Consider the following 20,213-nt stretch of genomic DNA (forward strand, 5'->3'; position numbering starts at 1 on the left):
GTTGTTTTGATATTCCCAATAGTTTAACAAGTATTTCAAACAACAGCAACCAGATAGGTGATAGTTATATAGACTTGATCTTCAAGGCAGTTCTGACTTTCAATATTTTACGTATCTCTCACTGTCCCTTTTGGGAACCTGCATTTACCAGACTGGATTGGTTGGTGTTTGCCAACAGATGCTAAGGCTGGTAAGCAGTTCTCACTGAAGAGTAGTTGACACTTTAAGATCCCTGTAAGGGCCCATCAAGGCAGCAGCCATTCTACCTTAAGCAAAACCACCAGTGCTACAAAACCCAAGCAAAAACAACTGACTAAAAACAGGCAATTAAAGTGGCTTTAGGGCAGCCGTGGGCAAACTACGGGCCGTTTGAAATGAATAAAACTAAAAAAATAATAAAAAAAAGACCGAACGTACCCTTTTATGTAACGATGTTTACTTTGAATTTATATTAGTTCACACAAACACTCATCCATGCTTTTGTTCCGGTCCTCAGGTACAGTTTAAGAACCCATTGTGGCCCTCGAGTCAAAAAGTTTGCCCACCCCTGCTTTAGGGTAATTCACTAAAGACACTTTGTTGCCCTCCACACAGAATGAAGGTCCACAAAAATGGAGAAAACAGTCAACTGTGTTTAAAAGAAAGCCCACTTTAAATCCATCTGGAAATGGCTTAAGAGAAGTTATAGAAAAACTAAAACTTAAAAATAAAAATCCTCACTCTTTGGCCAGGTCACTGGAAGACTTAGCCAAAGAGTGTTTGGCCTGCTTCCGTCTGTCAAGGCAAAAGGGACAAGTCATTTAAGGCCCAGTTTCAGGTCACCATAAGCACAAAAAAATATGCTTCCCAGCAACTTTTAGTTAATGTATGCTTCTACCATGTGTTTAGCCTGGCAACCCATCAATGCCGAAGGTGCCTATAGAAAAGATGATATTAATGTTACCACGCTGGGGAGTATAAGGCCAAGCTGCATAGCAGAACCACTACGACACTTGTTGGGGACTAAGGTTTGTCCTCAGACACAGAGGGACTCGGCCATGGCCAACAGGACAACCACCAATGCACAGTGCTGACCCTGCTTGTCCCTCCCTCCATTGTTTAGGCTCCTAGCCCCTCCTCAGGGTCCTCTTCCACTCCCCCTCACCCACTCTTCAGGCAGTTTCTCTCTGATTCTGCTGGACTGGCATCATCTGTTTATAGGTCTGTCTCCCCTTCTATATGGGAAGCATTTCAGAGCAGAAATCACACATCTAGGAACTGGCACAGCCAGCAGATGACCAGGCCCAGTTGAGTGAGGGCAGTGAGTCAGTAAGTACCTCTAAAGTCTAACTCGTATTTGTGCTTTCCAGCCTGGAACTTGAGAATGGCTGCCTGGGTGTCAGATCCTGGTGTGCAGTATGCCAGGTAGGCCTTCTCCAAATCGCTGCTGCTGACAGTGGTTGTGGGATGCTCCATGCCCTGCAAAGCAAAAAACCAGATACTTCATGAAGGCAAGAACCTACAATGATGAAGACAGACATTGGTGCTGTCCTTGTCAATGTTGCAGACTTGGTGACAGTGGAATGAGTATTATGGGGGAGGCATGAAAGGAGCAGGGATATGGCAGGACAGGGAGGCACGAAACAGAAGCCAACACAACTGCTTCCTAAAAGTTGCCTGAAAAAATAAATTATAAATATGGGTGCTGCTAACCAGGATAACCATGATGGGAGCAATGGAGGAGAGAGCATTCAGTGACTCAGTGGATTACACAGCATTCAAATAAAGGGGAAACATCAACAGAGAATCCTCAAACACTGCCTGACTGGATGGTCTGAGCAATGCTGCCCCCTTTCCATCTAGTCTTGTTCCTGCCATCCTTTAGTCCAGTGGTTCTCAACCTTCCTAATGCTGCGACCCTTTAATACAGTTCGTCATGTTGTGGTGACCCCCAATTTCATTGTTACAAATTGAACATAATTAAAGCATAGTGATTAATCACAAAAACAATATGTAATTATATATGTTTTCTCCGATGGTCTTAGGTGACCCCTGTGAAAGGGTCGTTCGACCCCCAAAGGTGTCGCGACCCACAGGTTGAGAACCGCTGATTTAGTCATAGGACAGCCCTCCTTGTTTTCTTTTTTTTGATCCCTTGGAGAGCTCTTCTATTTTTTCAATTATCCATTGTGATCTCTCACTCTCATTCCAATTACAGTGGGGCCTTGACTTACGAGTGTCCCGACTAACGAGTTTTTCGAGATACGAGCTGTCTCTCGGCCGATTTTTCGCTTTGAGTTGCGAGCTAAAATTCGGGTTATGAGCCAGCTTCAGATACCCCACCACTAGTTGGCGCAGCAAACGTCACAGTGAACGCCAACATCAGCCCAGCAACACATGCCTCACTCATTCACTGTTGATTTGACATACGAGTAATTTGAGTTACGAGCTCCGTCACGGAACGAATTAAACTCGTAAGTCAAGACCCCACTGTACCTATACGATATTTAAGATTTTGGGATAGACTGAGCTTGAATTCTAGCCCCCAACCTATTTCCTCTATAACCTTAGCAAGTTATTTTAACTTCTCTGAGCCTCGATTATCTCAACTCTGTAACAGGAGTAATAATAGTACTCCTATCATTACAATAGTATCATACCATCCGCAAAGGGTTGGAAAATAATTAAAATAAGACATTCAGGGCACTTAGCACAGTGCCTGGGGAAAAAAAGCAAAGGTAGGCAGAACTATCAGGTGGGTGCCTGGATACACAAGTCTGATAATTGAAGAATCTGGTCTGGAGACAGAGACATAGAGTTCACTTGAGGTGGGCACCCCTGTCAGAAGAATCTATGTGATCACCCCTGAAAACACACAACTGGAAAGAATGGTGTTTTCCCAGGAGTGTGGGCTAGACCCTGAGAAACCCCTACATTCACCAAGGGGACTGGAAAAGAAGCCCAGGAAGGACATGAAGGAGAAGCAAGAACGCCAGGTGTGTGAGGAAGGAATGGACAGCACTCTGGGCAAAGGCTGGAAGTGCCATCGGATTTAGCCCAAGCCCTCTCCCCTTGACAGCATCTGTGCCTGGCTGGGTTCCACCTCCTAAAAGTACTCCTGAATAGTGACCAGATAAACAGTAATGGGAATAGAAGTCAGGTTCTGGCAAGTCAGATGGTTGGGTTGTTCAGGTACAAAAGGATGAAGGTAACAGTAGGGCTTGTAGATCAAAGCAGAGGAGATCACAGGAAAGGGGGGAATGAAAAAGGTAAGTTAAAAAGAGAAGCCTGTTGAGAATAATCCAATGAGAATATAGGTCAGAGTAATGCATGCTGGAGTCCAATACCTCGGGGACATCGAGTTTAATGCAGGAAACTTCAATGGGCCAAGAACAATAATTCTTGCCAAGCCAGTGTGGCTCAGTGGTTGAGCATCTACCTATGAACCAGAAGGCCACGGTTCAATTCCCGGTCAGGACATATGCCGGGGTGTGAGTTCTGTCCCCAGTGTGTGTGTGTGTGTGGGGGGGGGGGGGGGGGGCGCGCGCAACGGTTCTCTCTCACCACTGATGTTTGTATCTATCCCTATCCCTTCCATCCTGAAATTAATTTTAAAAAATATTTTTTAAAAAAGAAAGAACAGTAATTCTTTTATATACAAGATTAGGTTATGGGTTTGTGTTCCCTAATCCCCTGTACCTGAAAAATGTGACCTTACTTAGAAACAGGATCGTTGCAGATGTAATTAAGATAGGCCCCTAATGCAACATGACTGATATTCTTACAAGAGGATGGCCATCTGAAGACACACAGGGAGAACACCATATGATGACAAAGGCAGACTGGAGTGATGCATCTACAAGCCAAGGAACACCAAAGACTGCCAGCAAACCACAAGAAGCTAGGAAGAGGCAAGAAAGGATTACCTACTGGTTATACAGGAAGCATGGCCCTATAGCAGTGATGGCGAACCTATGACATGCATGTCAGAGGTGACACACAAACTCATTTTTTTGGTTGATTTTTCTTTGTTAAATGGCATTTAAATATATAAAATAAATATCAAAAATATGTCTTTGTTTTACTATGGTTGCAAATATCAAAAAATTCTGTATGTGGCATGGCACCAGAGTTAAGTTAGGGTTTTTCAAAATGCTGACACGCCGAGCTCAAAATGTTCACCATCACTGCCCTATAGACACCTTGATTTCAATTTCCAGCCTCCAGATATGTGAGATAATAAATCACTGGTATTCTAAAGTTTGTGGTACTTTGTCATGGCAGCTCTAGGAAATTAATAGGATGGAAGCAATTTGGACCTAAAATTTGGGTGTACATGCTGAGCTCAGGCATAAAAGAACCTAGCTTTTCTGAGAATCAAGAAAACTATTTTGAATGGCAATTAGCAGAAAACCAAGAAAGAAATACAAATATGGGTGACACCAGAAGTGTGTGGGAAAGGAAGGGCTAGAATGGACAGGTCACTTCATGAGGTAGTCCCACTGATGGTACAAACTGAGACCATGCAGTGGACCATCACCAAACACACACACACATGCATCTGTACCCACCCGCACATAGTGTGTCTATCATACCTACATAGTCATCTCCAGAGATTCTTTCTCACTGTTCTAAAGAGGTTATGCACTCTGAATACACTGCATTAAAGAGTAGTGGCACAGCACTAGCTGGTTTGGCTTGGTGAACAGAGCGTTGGCCTGCGGACTGAAGGATCCCAGGTTCGATTCCAGTCAAGGGCACATGCCTGGGTTGCGGGCTCGATCCCCAGGAGGGGGCGTGCAGGAGGCAGCCAATCAATGATTCTCTCTTATCATTGACGTTTCTATCTCTCCCTTCCTCTCTGAAATCTATCTACCTATCTAGCTAGCTAGCTAGCTACCTATCTACCTACCTATTTATATATACACTGAGTGGCCAGATTATTATGACCACCTAACGTTTGTAAGCAAATTAGCTATAATTTCCCGCTGAAGTTGCTATAGGGCCAGACCATTATAAATAGGGAAGCAGGTTGTTTACCACAGTAGAAGTGATTTTTTTCTGAAGATACGGGTAAACAACGCGATTTAACAGCCTTTGCATGTGGGATGATTGTTGGCGCTCAGAGCCATGGAGTGAGTATCAGCAAAACAGCCGAAGGCCTGTTCGAGCACCTCTGCTGTCTGCAGTTACCAAGATAAAACGTCTCCAAATCGCACAGGAACATAAGGATTGGACAGTCAAGCATTGGAAAAAAGTCATGTGGTCCGATGAATCTCATTTCCAGTTGCATCATGCAGATGGCAGAGTGAGAATTTGGCGGAAACAGCATGAAAGCATGCACCCCACATGCATGAGTACAACCCTTCAAGCTGGTGGGATCAGTGTTATGGTTTGAGGCATGTTTTCCTGGCATGATTTGGGCCCTTTAATTCATGTGGAACAACGTCTGAATAGTACAACATACCTAAGTATCGTTGCTGATCAAGTTCATCCTATCATGTTGATGGCGTATCCCAATGGAGATGGCTTCTTCCAACAAGACAATGCGCCATGCCACGGTATTGTGGAGGAGTGGTTTCAAGAACATGAGGGAGACTTTACCTTGCTTAGGTGGCCCCCACAATCACCAGATCTCAATCCAATTGAGCATTTGTGGGATGAAATTAAAAGAGCCATCAGGCAGCTGGTTCCACAGCCATCAAATCTCACAGAACTGGACAGTGCTATTCATCAGGCATGGTGTCAGATTCCTCGCATCACCTTGCAACATCTTGTGGAGTCAATGCCAAGAAGAATCACGGCAGTATTGAAGGCAAAAGGTGGCCCAACGAAGTACTGATAGGGTGGTCATAATAATCTGGCCACTCAGTGTGTGTTATGTATGTACATGTATGTATGTATGTATGTATATGTGTATATTTATACACACACACACACACACACACACACACACACACACAGAGGGAGAGAGAGAGAGAGAGAGTAGTGGCACAGAAAAGAAAAGGGGAGCACCCTAAGAGTGGGCTGTCTGAAGGAGAAAGGCCTCTAGTCCCCAAAGTGACACCCAGTTTGGGAAGCCATCCAGAGAAATGTACTTCCTCCAGGGTTACCCATGGGGTCCCATGTTATCCCACTAGGCTCCTAGAGAGTTTATCCCCCAGAGGGAGACAAATTGACAAACGAAAAGTGAAAGGCTATCACATTTGCTAAGTGTTTCTTGTCTGCCATGCATCCCTCCATGTTGTCACCAAATAAACTCAATTCCTGGCGTGTGACCAACCTGTCACCCTTTTCCCCTCCTCAATACAGACAAGACCTCTCTCATCCTGCTCCTGACCAAATTGAGAGCAATGCTAGAGAGCTTCCCTGAACAAATCCACATGACAGGAAAGGTGAGAGGAATCCCAGGATGCTTGAGATGGGGAGATAAGTGGGGAAGAGGATGGATAGAACAGTCAATGAGGACAGGCTATCACTGGAAAAAATGGAGGTGAAGAATGAGACTCAAGTCATGAGGTCACCAGAGAGAGTGAACAACTCCAACTGACCAATGGGCCTAATGCAACAATATCTCTTTCCTCAACTGGCCAAAACCTTTTCCCAAGGACCTGCAGGCATCATCTTTGGCACAAGGGCACATCAGTGGCAAAAGAGAGACAAAGCTTCCTAACCTTATGATGCTCACATTATAATATTTCCAGAAGATCTTCTAAGTACATCTGAGAATAAGAAACCAGAGCTTGAGCATAGCCTCTTACAACCCAAAAAAGTGCAAATGTGCATTGGGCCACACACCCCAATTTCTATTTCGGAGAAGCTTTCCCTACAGAAATGGTGACCTTCCTATACTTTGGACCTCTAAGGTGACCAGGGGCCTGCCTTTAATCTAATCCATCCATGAACATCTTCAAATAATTGACAACAGCAGTTATTTGCTCCATATTCCAAATCAGTATCTGAAATAAATCCATTTTCTTATTCTTGCCCACCTTCTATAAAGTTGCTGCTACAAGTAAGGTGAAAAGCCAGCTTTGAAAAGCCTTAAACTTTATCCTGCATATGTAATCTTTATCATACATACACTCCCATACACACGTGCACTCGCTCCAGAGTTACCTGTTTAACAGTAAAAGAAGCATCTTTCTACCCCCATTTAACAAAACCAATGAAGAAACGTGATCTCACTACAACTTTTACTCATTCTGATCTTGTGAACCAACAGATACTGAATCGTTCAAAGATAAAACCTCAGACAAATGAACTTCAAATTAGCTAGTTTTGCCGAAATCCCCTTCCTACCCCCTCTACCCTCCACCCCAGAAACAGGGTGAGTCAGGAGATCTGGAGATCTCTGGCTTTTTCACTAACCCGAAGAACAATCCTTATGCCTGTGCTTAGAAGGGCTTGTCTATATAGCCCCAAGGAGGAAACATTTGCCCGCTTTCTATTACACTTACTTGTTTTCCAAATTCCTGCCAAGAACCAAAGTCATCAGTCCAGTACCAAATCCACTCGGTGGTGAGAATGAAGTGTGGAGGTTTGGTGACAGAAGACGGTGTGGAGAGGCGGCGAGCCCGGGCAGTGCCGAACTTCATAGAATCAAAGTTCAGATAATCAGAGCGAAAGATACTGACCAAGTCAGCACATAAGATCCTGCAAAAGAATACAAGGGATATACTTAAAATTCCACCAATCAGATGAACATAAGCCCCTCAACTTCCACCCATGGTCTTCGAGACACTAGGATGCTAGGTGTGAACATACTAGTAAATTTAACATGCACATTAAAAAAAAAGTATTTCCAAGTGGGGAGGGGAGGACTGCTTTTTAAGATCGGTTTTGCCATGCAAAAATAAAATCAAACTCATTATCATGACATTCTTTTCACAACACAGAAAATGCTGCTTTAAAAAAATTTTAATGCACTGCTTAGTTGGTAAGAAAGGGAAATCCTTAGAAGCCAAAGTAACAATAGTTAACATATAATGAATGTTTATTGTGTGAGTGTGGCCCTGTTGACACCTTAATTTCTAACTTCTAGCCTCCAAAGCTGTGATAGAATAAATTTCTGTTGTTTTACGTCACCACACGGTAAACTGCTAAGGCAGTCCTAGGAAACTATTATACCTATATTTAGACTTATAGCTAACTTCTAAATTGAACCAATGGAAGCCAGAAAACAATGGAATAATCTTTGAGGAATTCAAAGAAAATACCCAATAAAATGATCTTTCAAAAATGAGGATGAAATAAAGATACTTTCAGACAAACAAACAACACATTTGCCACTATACTCTTACTAAGGCAACTTCTAGGAGATGAACTTAAAAAGGAAAATAATCCAAGAGGAAATATATGGCAAAGGAATGTTGAGCACAAAACAAAATGATAAATGTGTAAGTTGAAGCAAATACTAACCGTGTAAAATTATGCTAATTTCCAATATCTGGAAAATAAAAAAAAGAATAGAGGCAACATGTATATAGCACATGTTACATGCTTAGCACTTTCCTGAGTGTTTTATGGATATTAACACTTAATTCTTAAAATAACCCTTTGATGTAGAAACTATTTTATCAACTTGACATATGGGGAAACGGAGACACAGGAAGGTTAAGTAATTTGCCCAAATTCATATACGTAGTAAATAAGTTTGAATGGAACTACCTCAGAATTCAAATGTTCAAGTTTCTTTTATAATTCAAGAGAATGATTAAAAGTATACATTAGTTTGAATTGTTAAACTAAAGTTTGCTATAAGTTAATGAACCTGTTTAGATTTCTAGAGTAACCAGTAAAAGAACAGATATTCAGTATATGCTAGTAGATAAGAAAAAAAATTAAATGAGGAGAAAAAAATCTTAAAGAAGACCAAAAAGAGAGAAAAGAAATATAGAAAAAGCAGGTCAAATAGCAAAAAAATCAAGATGAACAGTGAAAATTAATTCAAATGTACAGGTAATCACAATAACTGTAAGTAAACTAACTTTTTTTTTTTTAAATATATTTTTATTGATTTTTTACAGAGAGGAAGGGAGAGAGATAGTTAGAAACATCGATGAGAGAGAAACATCGATAGGCTGCCTCCTGCACATCTCCTACTGGGGATATGCCCGCAACCCAGGTACATGCCCTTGACCGGAATCGAACCTGGGACCTTTCAGTCCGCAGGCCGACGCTCTATCCACTGAGCCAAACCGGTTTCGGCAGTAAACTAACTTTTAATTAAAAAACATTGTCAAGCCGTAACCGGTTTGGCTCAGTGGATAGAGCGTCGGCCTGTGGACTGAAAGGTCCCAGATTCGATTCCGGTCAAGGGCAAGTACCTTGGTTGTGGGCACATCCCCAGTAGGGGGTATGCAGGAGGCAGCTGATCGATGTTTCTCTCTCATCGATGTTTCTAATTCTCTATCCCTCTCCCTTCCTACCTGTAAAAAATCAATAAAATATATTTTAAAAAAAACAACAAACATTGTCAAACTGAAAAAAAAAGTCCTAAGATGTTTACAGGAAATATATCTAAAATATAAGGACAAAAAAGCTTGAAAGTAAAGAATAGTAAACAGTAACTAAAAGCAGTTGGCATCATTATATTAATATCAAACAAGACAAATCTAATGCAAAAATAATTACGGGGGGAGGGGGGATTAACCAGGGAACTTAAATGCATATATGTATAGCCCATGGACACAGACAATAGTGCAGTGAAGGCCTAGAAGGGGCAGGTGCCGGATGGAGGAGGTCATGGGGGGAGAAAGGGGGGACATCTATAATACTTTCAACAATAAAGATAAATTTTTTAAAAAATCATTAGTAGAAATAAAAATCATTCACTTTACATTAACAGGCTGAAATTACTAAGAAGATATAAATGCTAAACTTATATATGCTTTAAAGGACTTTTTAAATACATGAAACAAAAATTGATGGAATTACAAGGAGAAACTGACAAATTTATAATGTTAACATATCTCTGAGGGTAACTGATTAAAGCAACAAAAAATCAATAAGGATATAGAAGATTTGAACCACATAATTAATATACTTCATCTAAACTGTATCAAAAAAAACTTTTTGCATACATAGGACTTTTACTAAAACTGACCCTGTGCTACACTCATAAAGCTAGTCACAATAAAATTCAAGGAGCTTATTATTATATGCTCTTTACTTTCTTTTTTTCTTTTTTTTTTTTTTTAAATATTTTATTGATTTTTTACAGAGAGGAAGGGAGAGAGATAGAGAGTTAGAAACATCGATGAGAGAGAAATGTCAATCAGCTGCCTCCTGCACATCTCCTACTGGGGATGTGCCCGCAACCCAGGTACATGCCCTTGACCGGAATCGAACCTGGGACCTTTCAGTCCGCAAGCCGACGCTCTATCCACTGAGCCAAACCGGTTTCGGCTGCTCTTTACTTTCTGACCACAATGCAAATCATTTAAAATTAAATAAACACATTTTGAAAATATACTTAAGAAATAAACCATGGGTCACCTAATATATGAGATCAAGAAAGGACAAAAGTTGGTTCTTTTAAAAAAGAAAAATATTAGAAAATTAATAAATCTGTTAGATAGATCAAGAAAAAAAGAAGGGGGACATATTAGAAATGTAAAAGGGCCCTGGCAAGTGTGGCTCAGTTGGTGACGGGTTCGATTCTCGGTCAGGGCACATACCCAGATTGTGGGTCCTTAGTCAGGGTGCATGCATGAGGCAACCAATCCATGTGTCTCACATCGATGTCTCTCTCTCTCTCTTTCTCCCTCTCTCTGTCCCTTCCCACTGTCTCTGAAAAGCAATGGAAAAAATATCCTCAGATGAGATTTAACAAAACAAAATTAAAAAAAGAAATGTAAAAGGGATAAAAATTAAAGATGCCATAGACACAAGCAACTTTATGACAATTACTTTGAAAATAAATAAATGAACAAACTCCTGGAAATAAACTTACCAAAATTGACTCACAGAAAAATAGAAAACCTGACTGGCCCTATAACAATTATCAGAAATTGGGTCAGTAGTTTAAAGTCTTCCCACAAATTAAACATTAGGCTTAGACATTCTTATGATCAATTATTAAGAATTCTAATTTTATATCAATTTTTTTCAAAGAACGGAAAAGGAGCCATCCCAATCCCATTTTTAGAAGGCTATGAACTTAAGATAAAAAACTAGGCAAAGATGCCCTAGCTGGTGTGGCTCAGTGAATAGTGTTGGCTTGTGGACTGAAGGGTCCCAGGTTCAATTCCAGTCAAGGGCACATGCCCAGGTTGTGGGCTCGGTCCCGAGTGGGGAGTGTCCAAGAGGAAGCCAATTCTCTTTCTATCTCTCTCTCTCCCTCTCTGAAATCAATAAAAATAAAATAAACTAGGCAAAGATAATATGAAACAAGTACAAACCAATCTTACCAAACATAAATGCAAAAATCTTTATCTAAGTACCTGTAACCCAAATTCAGCACTATGTGAAAGAGTCTGAGTGTGTCAGCATGTGTATCCTGACTAAGTATGACTTAAGTCCAGGAATGTGGTAGCTTAACATTAAAAAATTAATACAATTCACTTCATTAAGGAGACATGGGCTCCTAATTAATGCAGAAGCAGCACTCAATAAAATTCAATTTCCATATACAATTAAAAAAACAACTGCTAGCATACTAAGAATAACATTAGAATTCCTTAACAAGGCCAAAAGTTCCAAACATATATTCACTAGAGGCCCGGTGCACAAAATTCGTGCACTGGGGACAAAGGGGGGGGGGCGGGTCCCTCAGCCCGGCCTGCACCTTGTCACAGTCTGGGACCACTCGGGGGATGTCCGCCTGCCGGCTTAGACCCGATCCCCCTGGGGATCGGGCCTAAACTGGCAGTCGGGGGGGGGGGGGGGGGGATTGGGCCTAAGCTGGCAGTGGGACATCCCTCTCACAATCCGGGATCCCTCGCTCCTTACTACTCAGCTTGCTGCTCCTTAGCTGCCATGGGGGCAGGAGAGGCTCCCACCACCTCAGCTGCGCTCACCAGCTGTGAGCCTGGCTTCTGGCTAAGCAGCACTCCCCGCTGTGGGAGCGCACTGACCACCAGGGGGCAGCTCCTGCATTGCGTATCACAGCGACCAATCGTTCTGCATTCCGCCGTAATGGTCACTTAGGCTTTTATTACATAGACTAGTGGCCCGGTGCACGAAATTCGTGCACAGGGGAGGGTGTGTTCCTCAGCCTGGCCTGCACCCTCTCCAATTTGGGACCCCTCAAAGGATGTCCTACTGCCAGTTTACAGGGATCGGGCCTAAACCAGCAGTTGGACATCCCTCTCGCAATCCGGGACTGCTGGCTCCTAACCGCTCACCTGCCTGCCTGCCTGCCTGATTGCCTCTAACCACTCTGCCTACCAGCCTGCTCACCCCCAAATGCACCCCCCCGCCACTGCCGGCCTGCTTCCCCCAAATGCCCCCCCGCCAGCCTGGTCACCCCAAACTGGCCCACCCTGCTGATCTGCTCGCCCCTACCTCCCCTCCACTGGCCTGCTCATCCACAACTGTCCCCCTGCTGGTCTGCTTACCCCCAACAGCCCCGCCCCCCACCAGCCTGATCACCCATAACTGCCCTCCCTCTTGACCTCTAACCACCTCTACCTCGGCCCCGACACCATGGCTTTGTCCAGAAGAAAATCTGAAAGGTCTCCTGGAAGGTCTCCTAGTCTAATTAGCATATTACTCTTTTATTAGTATAGATATATTTGTCTGTAAATATGATTATGATTGCAGATATGAGTAGGACCAGGTAAAATTTTATAGAATAGGCCTTTTATTACAGATGGTTTGCCATGTATGCATTTTTTCTAAAGAAGTAAAAATTACTTTAAAAAATGTTTCAGGAAGACTTTGAGAAATTTACAGTATCTGCTTTTCTTCCAAGAAAGTTGTCACTTTTATGCCAGAGTGAGAATTATTTGTATGCTTTCTATGTCAGCATTGGGCCACTGTGACTGGGGGCACTTAGCTTGACTTGAGAGTAATTATCTTGCTCACTGGCTGGGAGGGAGGGTGTGTGGCAGAGGAGATAAATACTCAGTTCTGGGTTATTCATAGATTGCTGACTTTCTGGATTTATTGTGCAAGCCCCTCCTTTTATTGATGTCCACCTTCTATTGACAGACATCTACCCTGGGAGAGAAATGATGAAACTCTTTCTTTTCATTGTAAAAAGCATTTGAAATCCTAAGATGTGAAAAGGCCACCCAGCCATCCACAGTCAAGGTACACATTTTCATGGAGGATGTTCCCACTCTTGAATAAATTAAAACAATTTTTTTCGCCGAAACCGGTTTGGCTCAGTGGATAGAGCGTCGGCCTGCGGACTGAAAGGTCCCAGGTTCGATTCCGGTCAAGGGCATGTACCTGGGTTGCGCACATCCCCAGTGGGGGGTGTGCAGGAGGCAGCTGATCGATGTTTCTCTCTCATCGATGTTTCTAACTCTCTCTCTCCCCCTTTCTCTCTGTAAGAAAGAAATAAAATATATTTTTTTAAAAAAAAACAATTTTTTTCTTTTAATTTAAACTTTCTTCTATAACTGTTTTCTTGTTACTTAAAAGCTAGTTTTTTTGAAACTACTTCCAAAGCTTTTCAAGCTGTGTATGTCCTTGGAATGAATTTATAAATAAGAATTGAGCCCAGCCAGTGTGACTCAGTGGTTTAGCATGGACCTATGAACCAGGAAGTCACAGTTTGATTCCAGGTCAGGCCACATGCCCGGGTTGTGGGCTTGATCCCCAGTACAGGGCGTGTAGGAGGAAGCTGATCAATGATTCTCTCTCATCATTGATGTTTCTCTCTCTCTCCCTCTCCCTTCCTCTCTGAATCAGTAAGAATATATTTTAAAGTGAGAGAGAGAGAGAGAAAAGAGTATATATGTTTGTAAATAAGAAAACATGTATTTGATGCTCTTAGAAAGTCTTATTTTCTTTCATTAAAACTTGTGCAGTATAGGGAACTCCATAGATTCTCTTAATTTGAAGAAAGTTAGAGGGAAAGGTACTAATTCAGAGTTCCTTGGGAAAATGTGACACTTATATATTTTTTTATGTTGTTTTTTTTTTTAAATCAAAAACTGTGCCGGGAGCCGGTCCATGCTTGCTGTTTCAAGGGACCTGGCATATATGGCATACTGTTCTTAATATGTTTGCTCACCTTCTTGGCACTATGTGTTTTAACCAAGGTCTCTGAGAAAGGTTGTTTCCCCAGGTAGGGATTTTCCCCTGAAGTTAGGGAGGGAATAAAACCTCTTAACTAAGTGCCAGGTGGGTAATTAATCACTTTAACTACGAACAATCATGCTTAAGCTACATAATCTTTACTCCCTGGAATGGAGATAAGAAACGCCCTAACCTTTGAAATAGAGATTGATAGGATTGGAATCAACTGGTATAAATACAGATATAAGAAGACAGAACACAGAAAGAAGAGAGACAGAGAGAGACAGAAATTGGCACAGAACCTACACAGAACGTTCTCTAGAGACAGAAGAACTTCGCTGGAGAGAACATGGCAAAAGATCCTGGACTGAACCTGACTACAGAAATTGGCAAGAGAATCTGACTAGAACCTGGTGACTGAACCTGGCTGGAGAACCTGGACAGTACCTGGCTGGAGAACCTAGCAAGACAACATGGACACAGAACCTGGCTGGAGATCCTAAACAGAACTTCGCTGGAGATCCAGACCAGAACTTGGCTGGAGATCCTGGCTAGGCTGCTGATCAACTGAACGCTGTCTCCGTGTCATTCCTTCTTCGCCGACTCCGTCCACACCTTTGGGGACCCCTGGACCTGCTGGGGTTGGACCCCAGCAAAACTGAAATATTTTCTATTCAGAAAATATATTTGGATCTAAATATCTTCGGTAATTTTAACCCTAAAATATCAATTTAAATATTTTAAAAATGGTTGGGATGCCGAAACCGGTTTGGCTCAGTGGATAGAGCGTTGGCCTGCGGACTAAAAGGTCCCAGGTTCGATTCCGGTCAAGGGCATGTACCTGGGTTGCGGGCACATCCCCAGTAGGAGATGTGCAGGAGGCAGCTGATCGATGTTTCTCTCTCATCGATGTTTCTAACTCTCTGTCTCTCTCCCTTCCTCTCTGTGGGAAATCAATAAAATATTTAAAAAAAAATGGTTGGGATGTTTGTTTTTTTAAATAAGTTAGGTTACTGGAGTTCTACATGTTACTGAATCACCTGGGGTAATTTTCTGATTGGAAAATTAAGAATTATAGTCAGAGGGGAGGACATGAGAATTTTTAAAGAACAAATTCAATTTACTTTAGAAGCCGAACCTCTCTTATCATGTGACTTGTTTTGTATGTTTGTTAAACTATATTATCACATAAGCATTGCTGCTATTGGGACAAACAGTGACAGTTGATTCGGGTCATTTGAATGTCCACTGTCTGTCTTAATTTGTATGTTCGTTTTGACTCTGTCATATACTCAAACTTCAGTGGAAGTCATGAGAACCTATTATTTTTGCCTGTTCCCTCCTCTACGTTGGAAATATTCTTTTTTAATCAGAGGGACCTTAACTTTGATTGTTTCCGTTGCCAACTGTTTTCTTCCTAGCCAAGTAAGAGAGTCTTCAGTGATGCCTTCCCCAGGATATTTGCAGATGTGGTTGGGAAAAGTCATTTCATCCCCGACCTTTGCATGTCAGGTGCTGGGGTGCTGGGGTGCCACCCGGCCTGCACCCTGGCTCTCTCTCCCTCTGATCCATAGCGACCACTGTTCTTCCGTCCTTCCCCTTTCGCCTCCCATCAATGTGCCTACATATGCAAATTAACCGCCATCTTTGTTGGCAGTTAATTTGCATATCACCCTAATTAGCCCATGGGAAGCATAGCGGAGGTATGGTTAATTATCCTTTTTGTCTTTTATTAGATAGGATGATTAAGTGAGTACCATTTTAACATTTAAAGTTATTAATTTTAAAATCAGGGGGAAAGAATGATATTTCAGCCATTACCACCCCTATTTGGCATGATATAGGAGGTCCTAGCCCAGGGGTAGGCAAACCTTTTGACTCGAGGGCCACAATGGGTTCTTAAAGTGGACCAGAGGGCCGGAACAAAAGCATGGATGGAGTGTTTGTGTGAACTATTATAAATTCAAAATAAACATCATTACATAAAAGGGTACGGTCTTTTTTTTTCAATAGTTTTATTCATTTCAAACGGGCCGGATCCGGCCCACGGGCCGTAGTTTGCCCACGGCTGTCCTAGCCACTACAATAAGGCAATAAAAAGAAATAAAATGGCCGAAACCGGTTTGGCTCAGTGGATAGAGCGTCAGCTTGCGGACTGAAGGGTCCCAGGTTTGATTCTGGTCAAGGGCATGTACCTGGGTTGCGGGCACATCCCCAGTAGGAGATGTGCAGGAGGCAGCTGATCGATGTTTCTCTCTCATCGATGTTTCTAACTCTCTATCTCACTCCCTTCCTCTCTGTAAAAAATCAATAAAATATATTAAAAAAAAAAGAAATAAAATGCATATGAATTTAAAAGAAATAAAAATATTATTCACCAATTATGTTGATTTCTGCATATAGTTACTAGAATATATAACTATATAGATAATTCACATAAATTAACAGATCTTTTGAGTTAAGATATTTTAGGAAAGTTGCAGGATATAAGATTATACAAATGTCAGTTGCATTTCTATGCATCAGCAGAGAGAAAACATAACTTAAAATTTTTTTAACTGGGATGTAAAGTATAACATGATGACTACAGTTAACAATGCTGTATGGCATATTTGATAACTGCTAAGAGAATAGATCCTAAAAGTTCTCATCACAAAGAAATAAAAATTTTTTATAACCATATGAGGTGATGGATACTAACTAAATTTATTGTTGTAACCATTTTGCAATATATATATGTCAAGTCATTGTGCTGTACACCTTAAACTTAAATAGTGTTCTATATCATTTATATCTCAAATAAACTGGGGAAAATACATATTTTTTAAAATTTTTTAAGTGAAGGAACTAACAGATCCCAAAAGAAAAAAGTCTAACAAAAGATATATAAGACCTTAATGGAGAAAATTATAGAACTATATTAAAGATTTAAATAAATGGGATGCTATTATACATATGAAAGTCTCAGCATCATAAAGATGCCAATTCTCCCCAAACTGAGAGCAGTCAATGCAATTTCAATTTTAAAAAGTCACAACAGAGGTTTTTTTGTGTGAAAATTGAGTAGATTTTCAAATTTCTAAGCAAAAGACCAAGAAGAACCAAGACAATATAAAGAAAATCAAGGTGGGGATTTGCCTCACCAGATGCAACTAAAAAGCATTATGAGGTAAAACAGCATGGTATTGATACAAACAGACCAATGAACGGAAAAGACCAGAAACAGACTTGGGTGTGTATTTGCTAACTTGGCATCTAACACAGGCGGCATTGAAAACGGGTGGAAAAGAAATGGCCTACTTTTAAAAAGTAATATTTGGCAGCTGAATGTGAAAATAAGCTATAAAATGTGTTAATGTTCTGCCAAATTTGGCTCAGTTTTTATTGATTTAAAAATAAATTAACTTCTGGAAATGGCTAATGGTGATGGTTGCACACAATATGAACGTACTTAATGCCACTGAAGTGTACACTTAAAAATGGTTAAGATGGTACATTTTATGTTATGTATATTTTCCACAATTTTTAAATTTTTATATTAAATACATTTATAACAAGTGGCCTTTGGCAAAACTGGTAATTCATCTGCATAAGAAACTGAACTCATATTTCACACATACAGGAAGAAATTAAATGCAGACCTTAATACTTTTTAAAGAAAATTTCTTTATGGTCTTGGGTTAAGGAAGGATTTCTTATGACATGAAAAGTATAAAACAATAAAAAAAAAAAGATGGAAAAATACTTCTCTTCATTAAAAGATACCATAACCTGACAGGAAGAATGCATTTTCAACACACATTTAGTAACTAAAATTTTTTAAATTCCTAAAACTAAAATAATAAAAACACAACACAACCTCCCCCTAAATTCTGCCAACACAGGCAAACTACTAGGACAGAGATTTTAATAGCAGAGGAAGCACAAATGGCCAACAAATATATAAGGATACACTTTGACTCATTGGATATGCAAACGAAGATACCAGTTACACCCCCCAGACTAGGAAAAGTTCAGATGCAGACACTAACAAACGTTAGGGAGACATGTCACTAGAGACTGCTAATAGGAGTGGAAAGTGGCATAATCCCTTTGAAAAACAACTTGGCATCACCTGGCAGAGTTGAGGATGGACCCAGGCTACCCCCCTACAGCAGTTTCATCCCTGAACAACTGCCCTAAGGAAGCCTGTGTGCATGTGAACAAGACATCTTGGAAGAGTCTCAAGAACAGAGTGCTGACAGAAAGACTCCAGCCACAACAGTCCAGTGTATAGTTGCGCTTAGCTGTAGGTCAAGAACAGGCAATCTATGGTGATAGTCATCAGAACAACAGTGGCCTACGGGGGTGGGCACTAACTGAAAGGGGACAAGAGGAAACTTGCTGGGGTGATGAAAACGATCTATACCTGAATCAGTGTTGGCTACACAAGTGAATGCATTTGTCAAACTCACTGAACTATACACTCAGTATCAGTGCACTTCACTGTGTGTAAATTTTGCTTCAGAATAAAAGAGAGGGAGAGAGAGACAGGTGGTTTGTGAGCCATTTAATCCTCCTAAAGGGAATAATTTGTTGCACATACTTTGCAGTAGCAATTTGCACATAATTTGCACATAATTTGCACATAATTTGCACATAATCTAAGTACAAATTTATTTTATTCACTCAAAAAATCAATGCAAATTCTCTTCTTGACAACATATTTTAGCAAGTTCAATCCAAGACATGATAAGTATTTGAAAATAAAGATACCCAGGCTTTCCATTTACTCTGAATTGACTAAGTGAAAATATTGAGACACATTTAGAAAAATAAGAAAGTTAAAGGCTGGATAAACAGCAAGTCAGCCATGACTTCATAGGCAAAGGCTAAAATTTCACAAATGATTGCTCTTGCTTTTCTGCACTAGTCAGTTAAGATATATGTAAGTGATCAGTCCCAACAACAAATAATTCAGAACTCACTTGTTACCACCATTTCCTTCCCCCACAGCTTTTCCCTGAAAAACGAGGAAGGTGGAAGAACAGAGGCACCAAACCTCCAGTATGAACATTAACTTCCAATTCTGCTTACTAAGTGTGTATGTGTGAGAGTGTGTGTGAAGGCCATCAAAACTAAATCCTGCTGGCCCACCTGGTGTGGCTCAGTGGTTGAGGGTCGACCTATGAACCAGGAGGTCATGATTCCATTTCCAGTCAGGGCCCAAGTCCGGGTTGCAGGCTCGATTCCCAGTGTGGGGCATGCAGGAGGCAGCTGATTGGTGATTCTCTCTCATCACTGATGTTTCTACCTCTCTCTCCCTCTCCCTTCCTCTCTGAAATCAATAAAAATATATTTGGAGAAAAAAAACGAAACTAAAAACTAAACGCTTGTGTGTGTCTAAACTTCCCACAACACACACAAAAGCCCAGGCACAAAGCAGATACAAATGACGTATTTCCTACCTGTTTTTATTAGGATTGCTATATGCCTCTTCAATAAGCTCCATTTTGTCCAAATCCTTCCACTTGCCTCCATCCAAGAATTGCCAACGATACGGCAAATGGAAATGAACTCTATTGCACTTATCTAAAACGAAAATATAAAGATATTTGGCATTAGACAGCATGACCTAGTCCCATGGTTATCAATGAGTATGGTGCTGCATGCTGACCTAGGAATACTTTGGAAATTTGTGGAGGAGTCTTTTTTTAGTACAGTCATATCTAAGCATTTAGTTATTTAAATACTATGTATTTTATCATATACATTTTCCTTTTTATGTCTCTCTTTTTAACAGGACATTACAGATTTTTCAAATGACATAAGTTGGCAGATTACATTATATATGCATTTCATCTCATGATAGTAAAGAAGCTGATCATGAAGTCAAAGGCACCATCCCAGCAGGTAAAATTCTGACTATGTGTTACTGCTATTCATGTGGCAGGTGGACAGGTAGCGTACATGCCAAAAACGGAGCCAGCTTTATCTCTACCATCCCAACCCCAGACATGTTTGATTGCAAGTGGGTCAGAAGCATGGTTCTAACACAC

The 20,213-nt window shown here is 41.1% G+C and overlaps 1 protein-coding gene across 1 annotated transcript in view; it reads right to left on the minus strand.

The window, feature by feature from the left end:
* Positions 1 to 20,213, minus strand: part of PARP12 (poly(ADP-ribose) polymerase family member 12) — a 53,757-nt gene that overhangs the window by 12,539 nt on the left and 21,005 nt on the right. Inside the window, exons 5-7 of the mRNA XM_081102475.1 lie at positions 19,623 to 19,746; positions 7,440 to 7,635; positions 1,317 to 1,458 (exon numbers count right to left, since the gene is read on the minus strand). Coding sequence (XP_080958601.1) covers positions 1,317 to 1,458; positions 7,440 to 7,635; positions 19,623 to 19,746 — 462 coding nt within the window. The remainder of the gene's footprint in view (positions 1 to 1,316; positions 1,459 to 7,439; positions 7,636 to 19,622; positions 19,747 to 20,213) is intronic.

Source organism: Myotis nattereri, assembly GCF_964212035.1.
Source record: "Myotis nattereri genome assembly, chromosome: 11".
NCBI classification, from domain to species: Eukaryota; Metazoa; Chordata; class Mammalia; order Chiroptera; family Vespertilionidae; genus Myotis; species Myotis nattereri.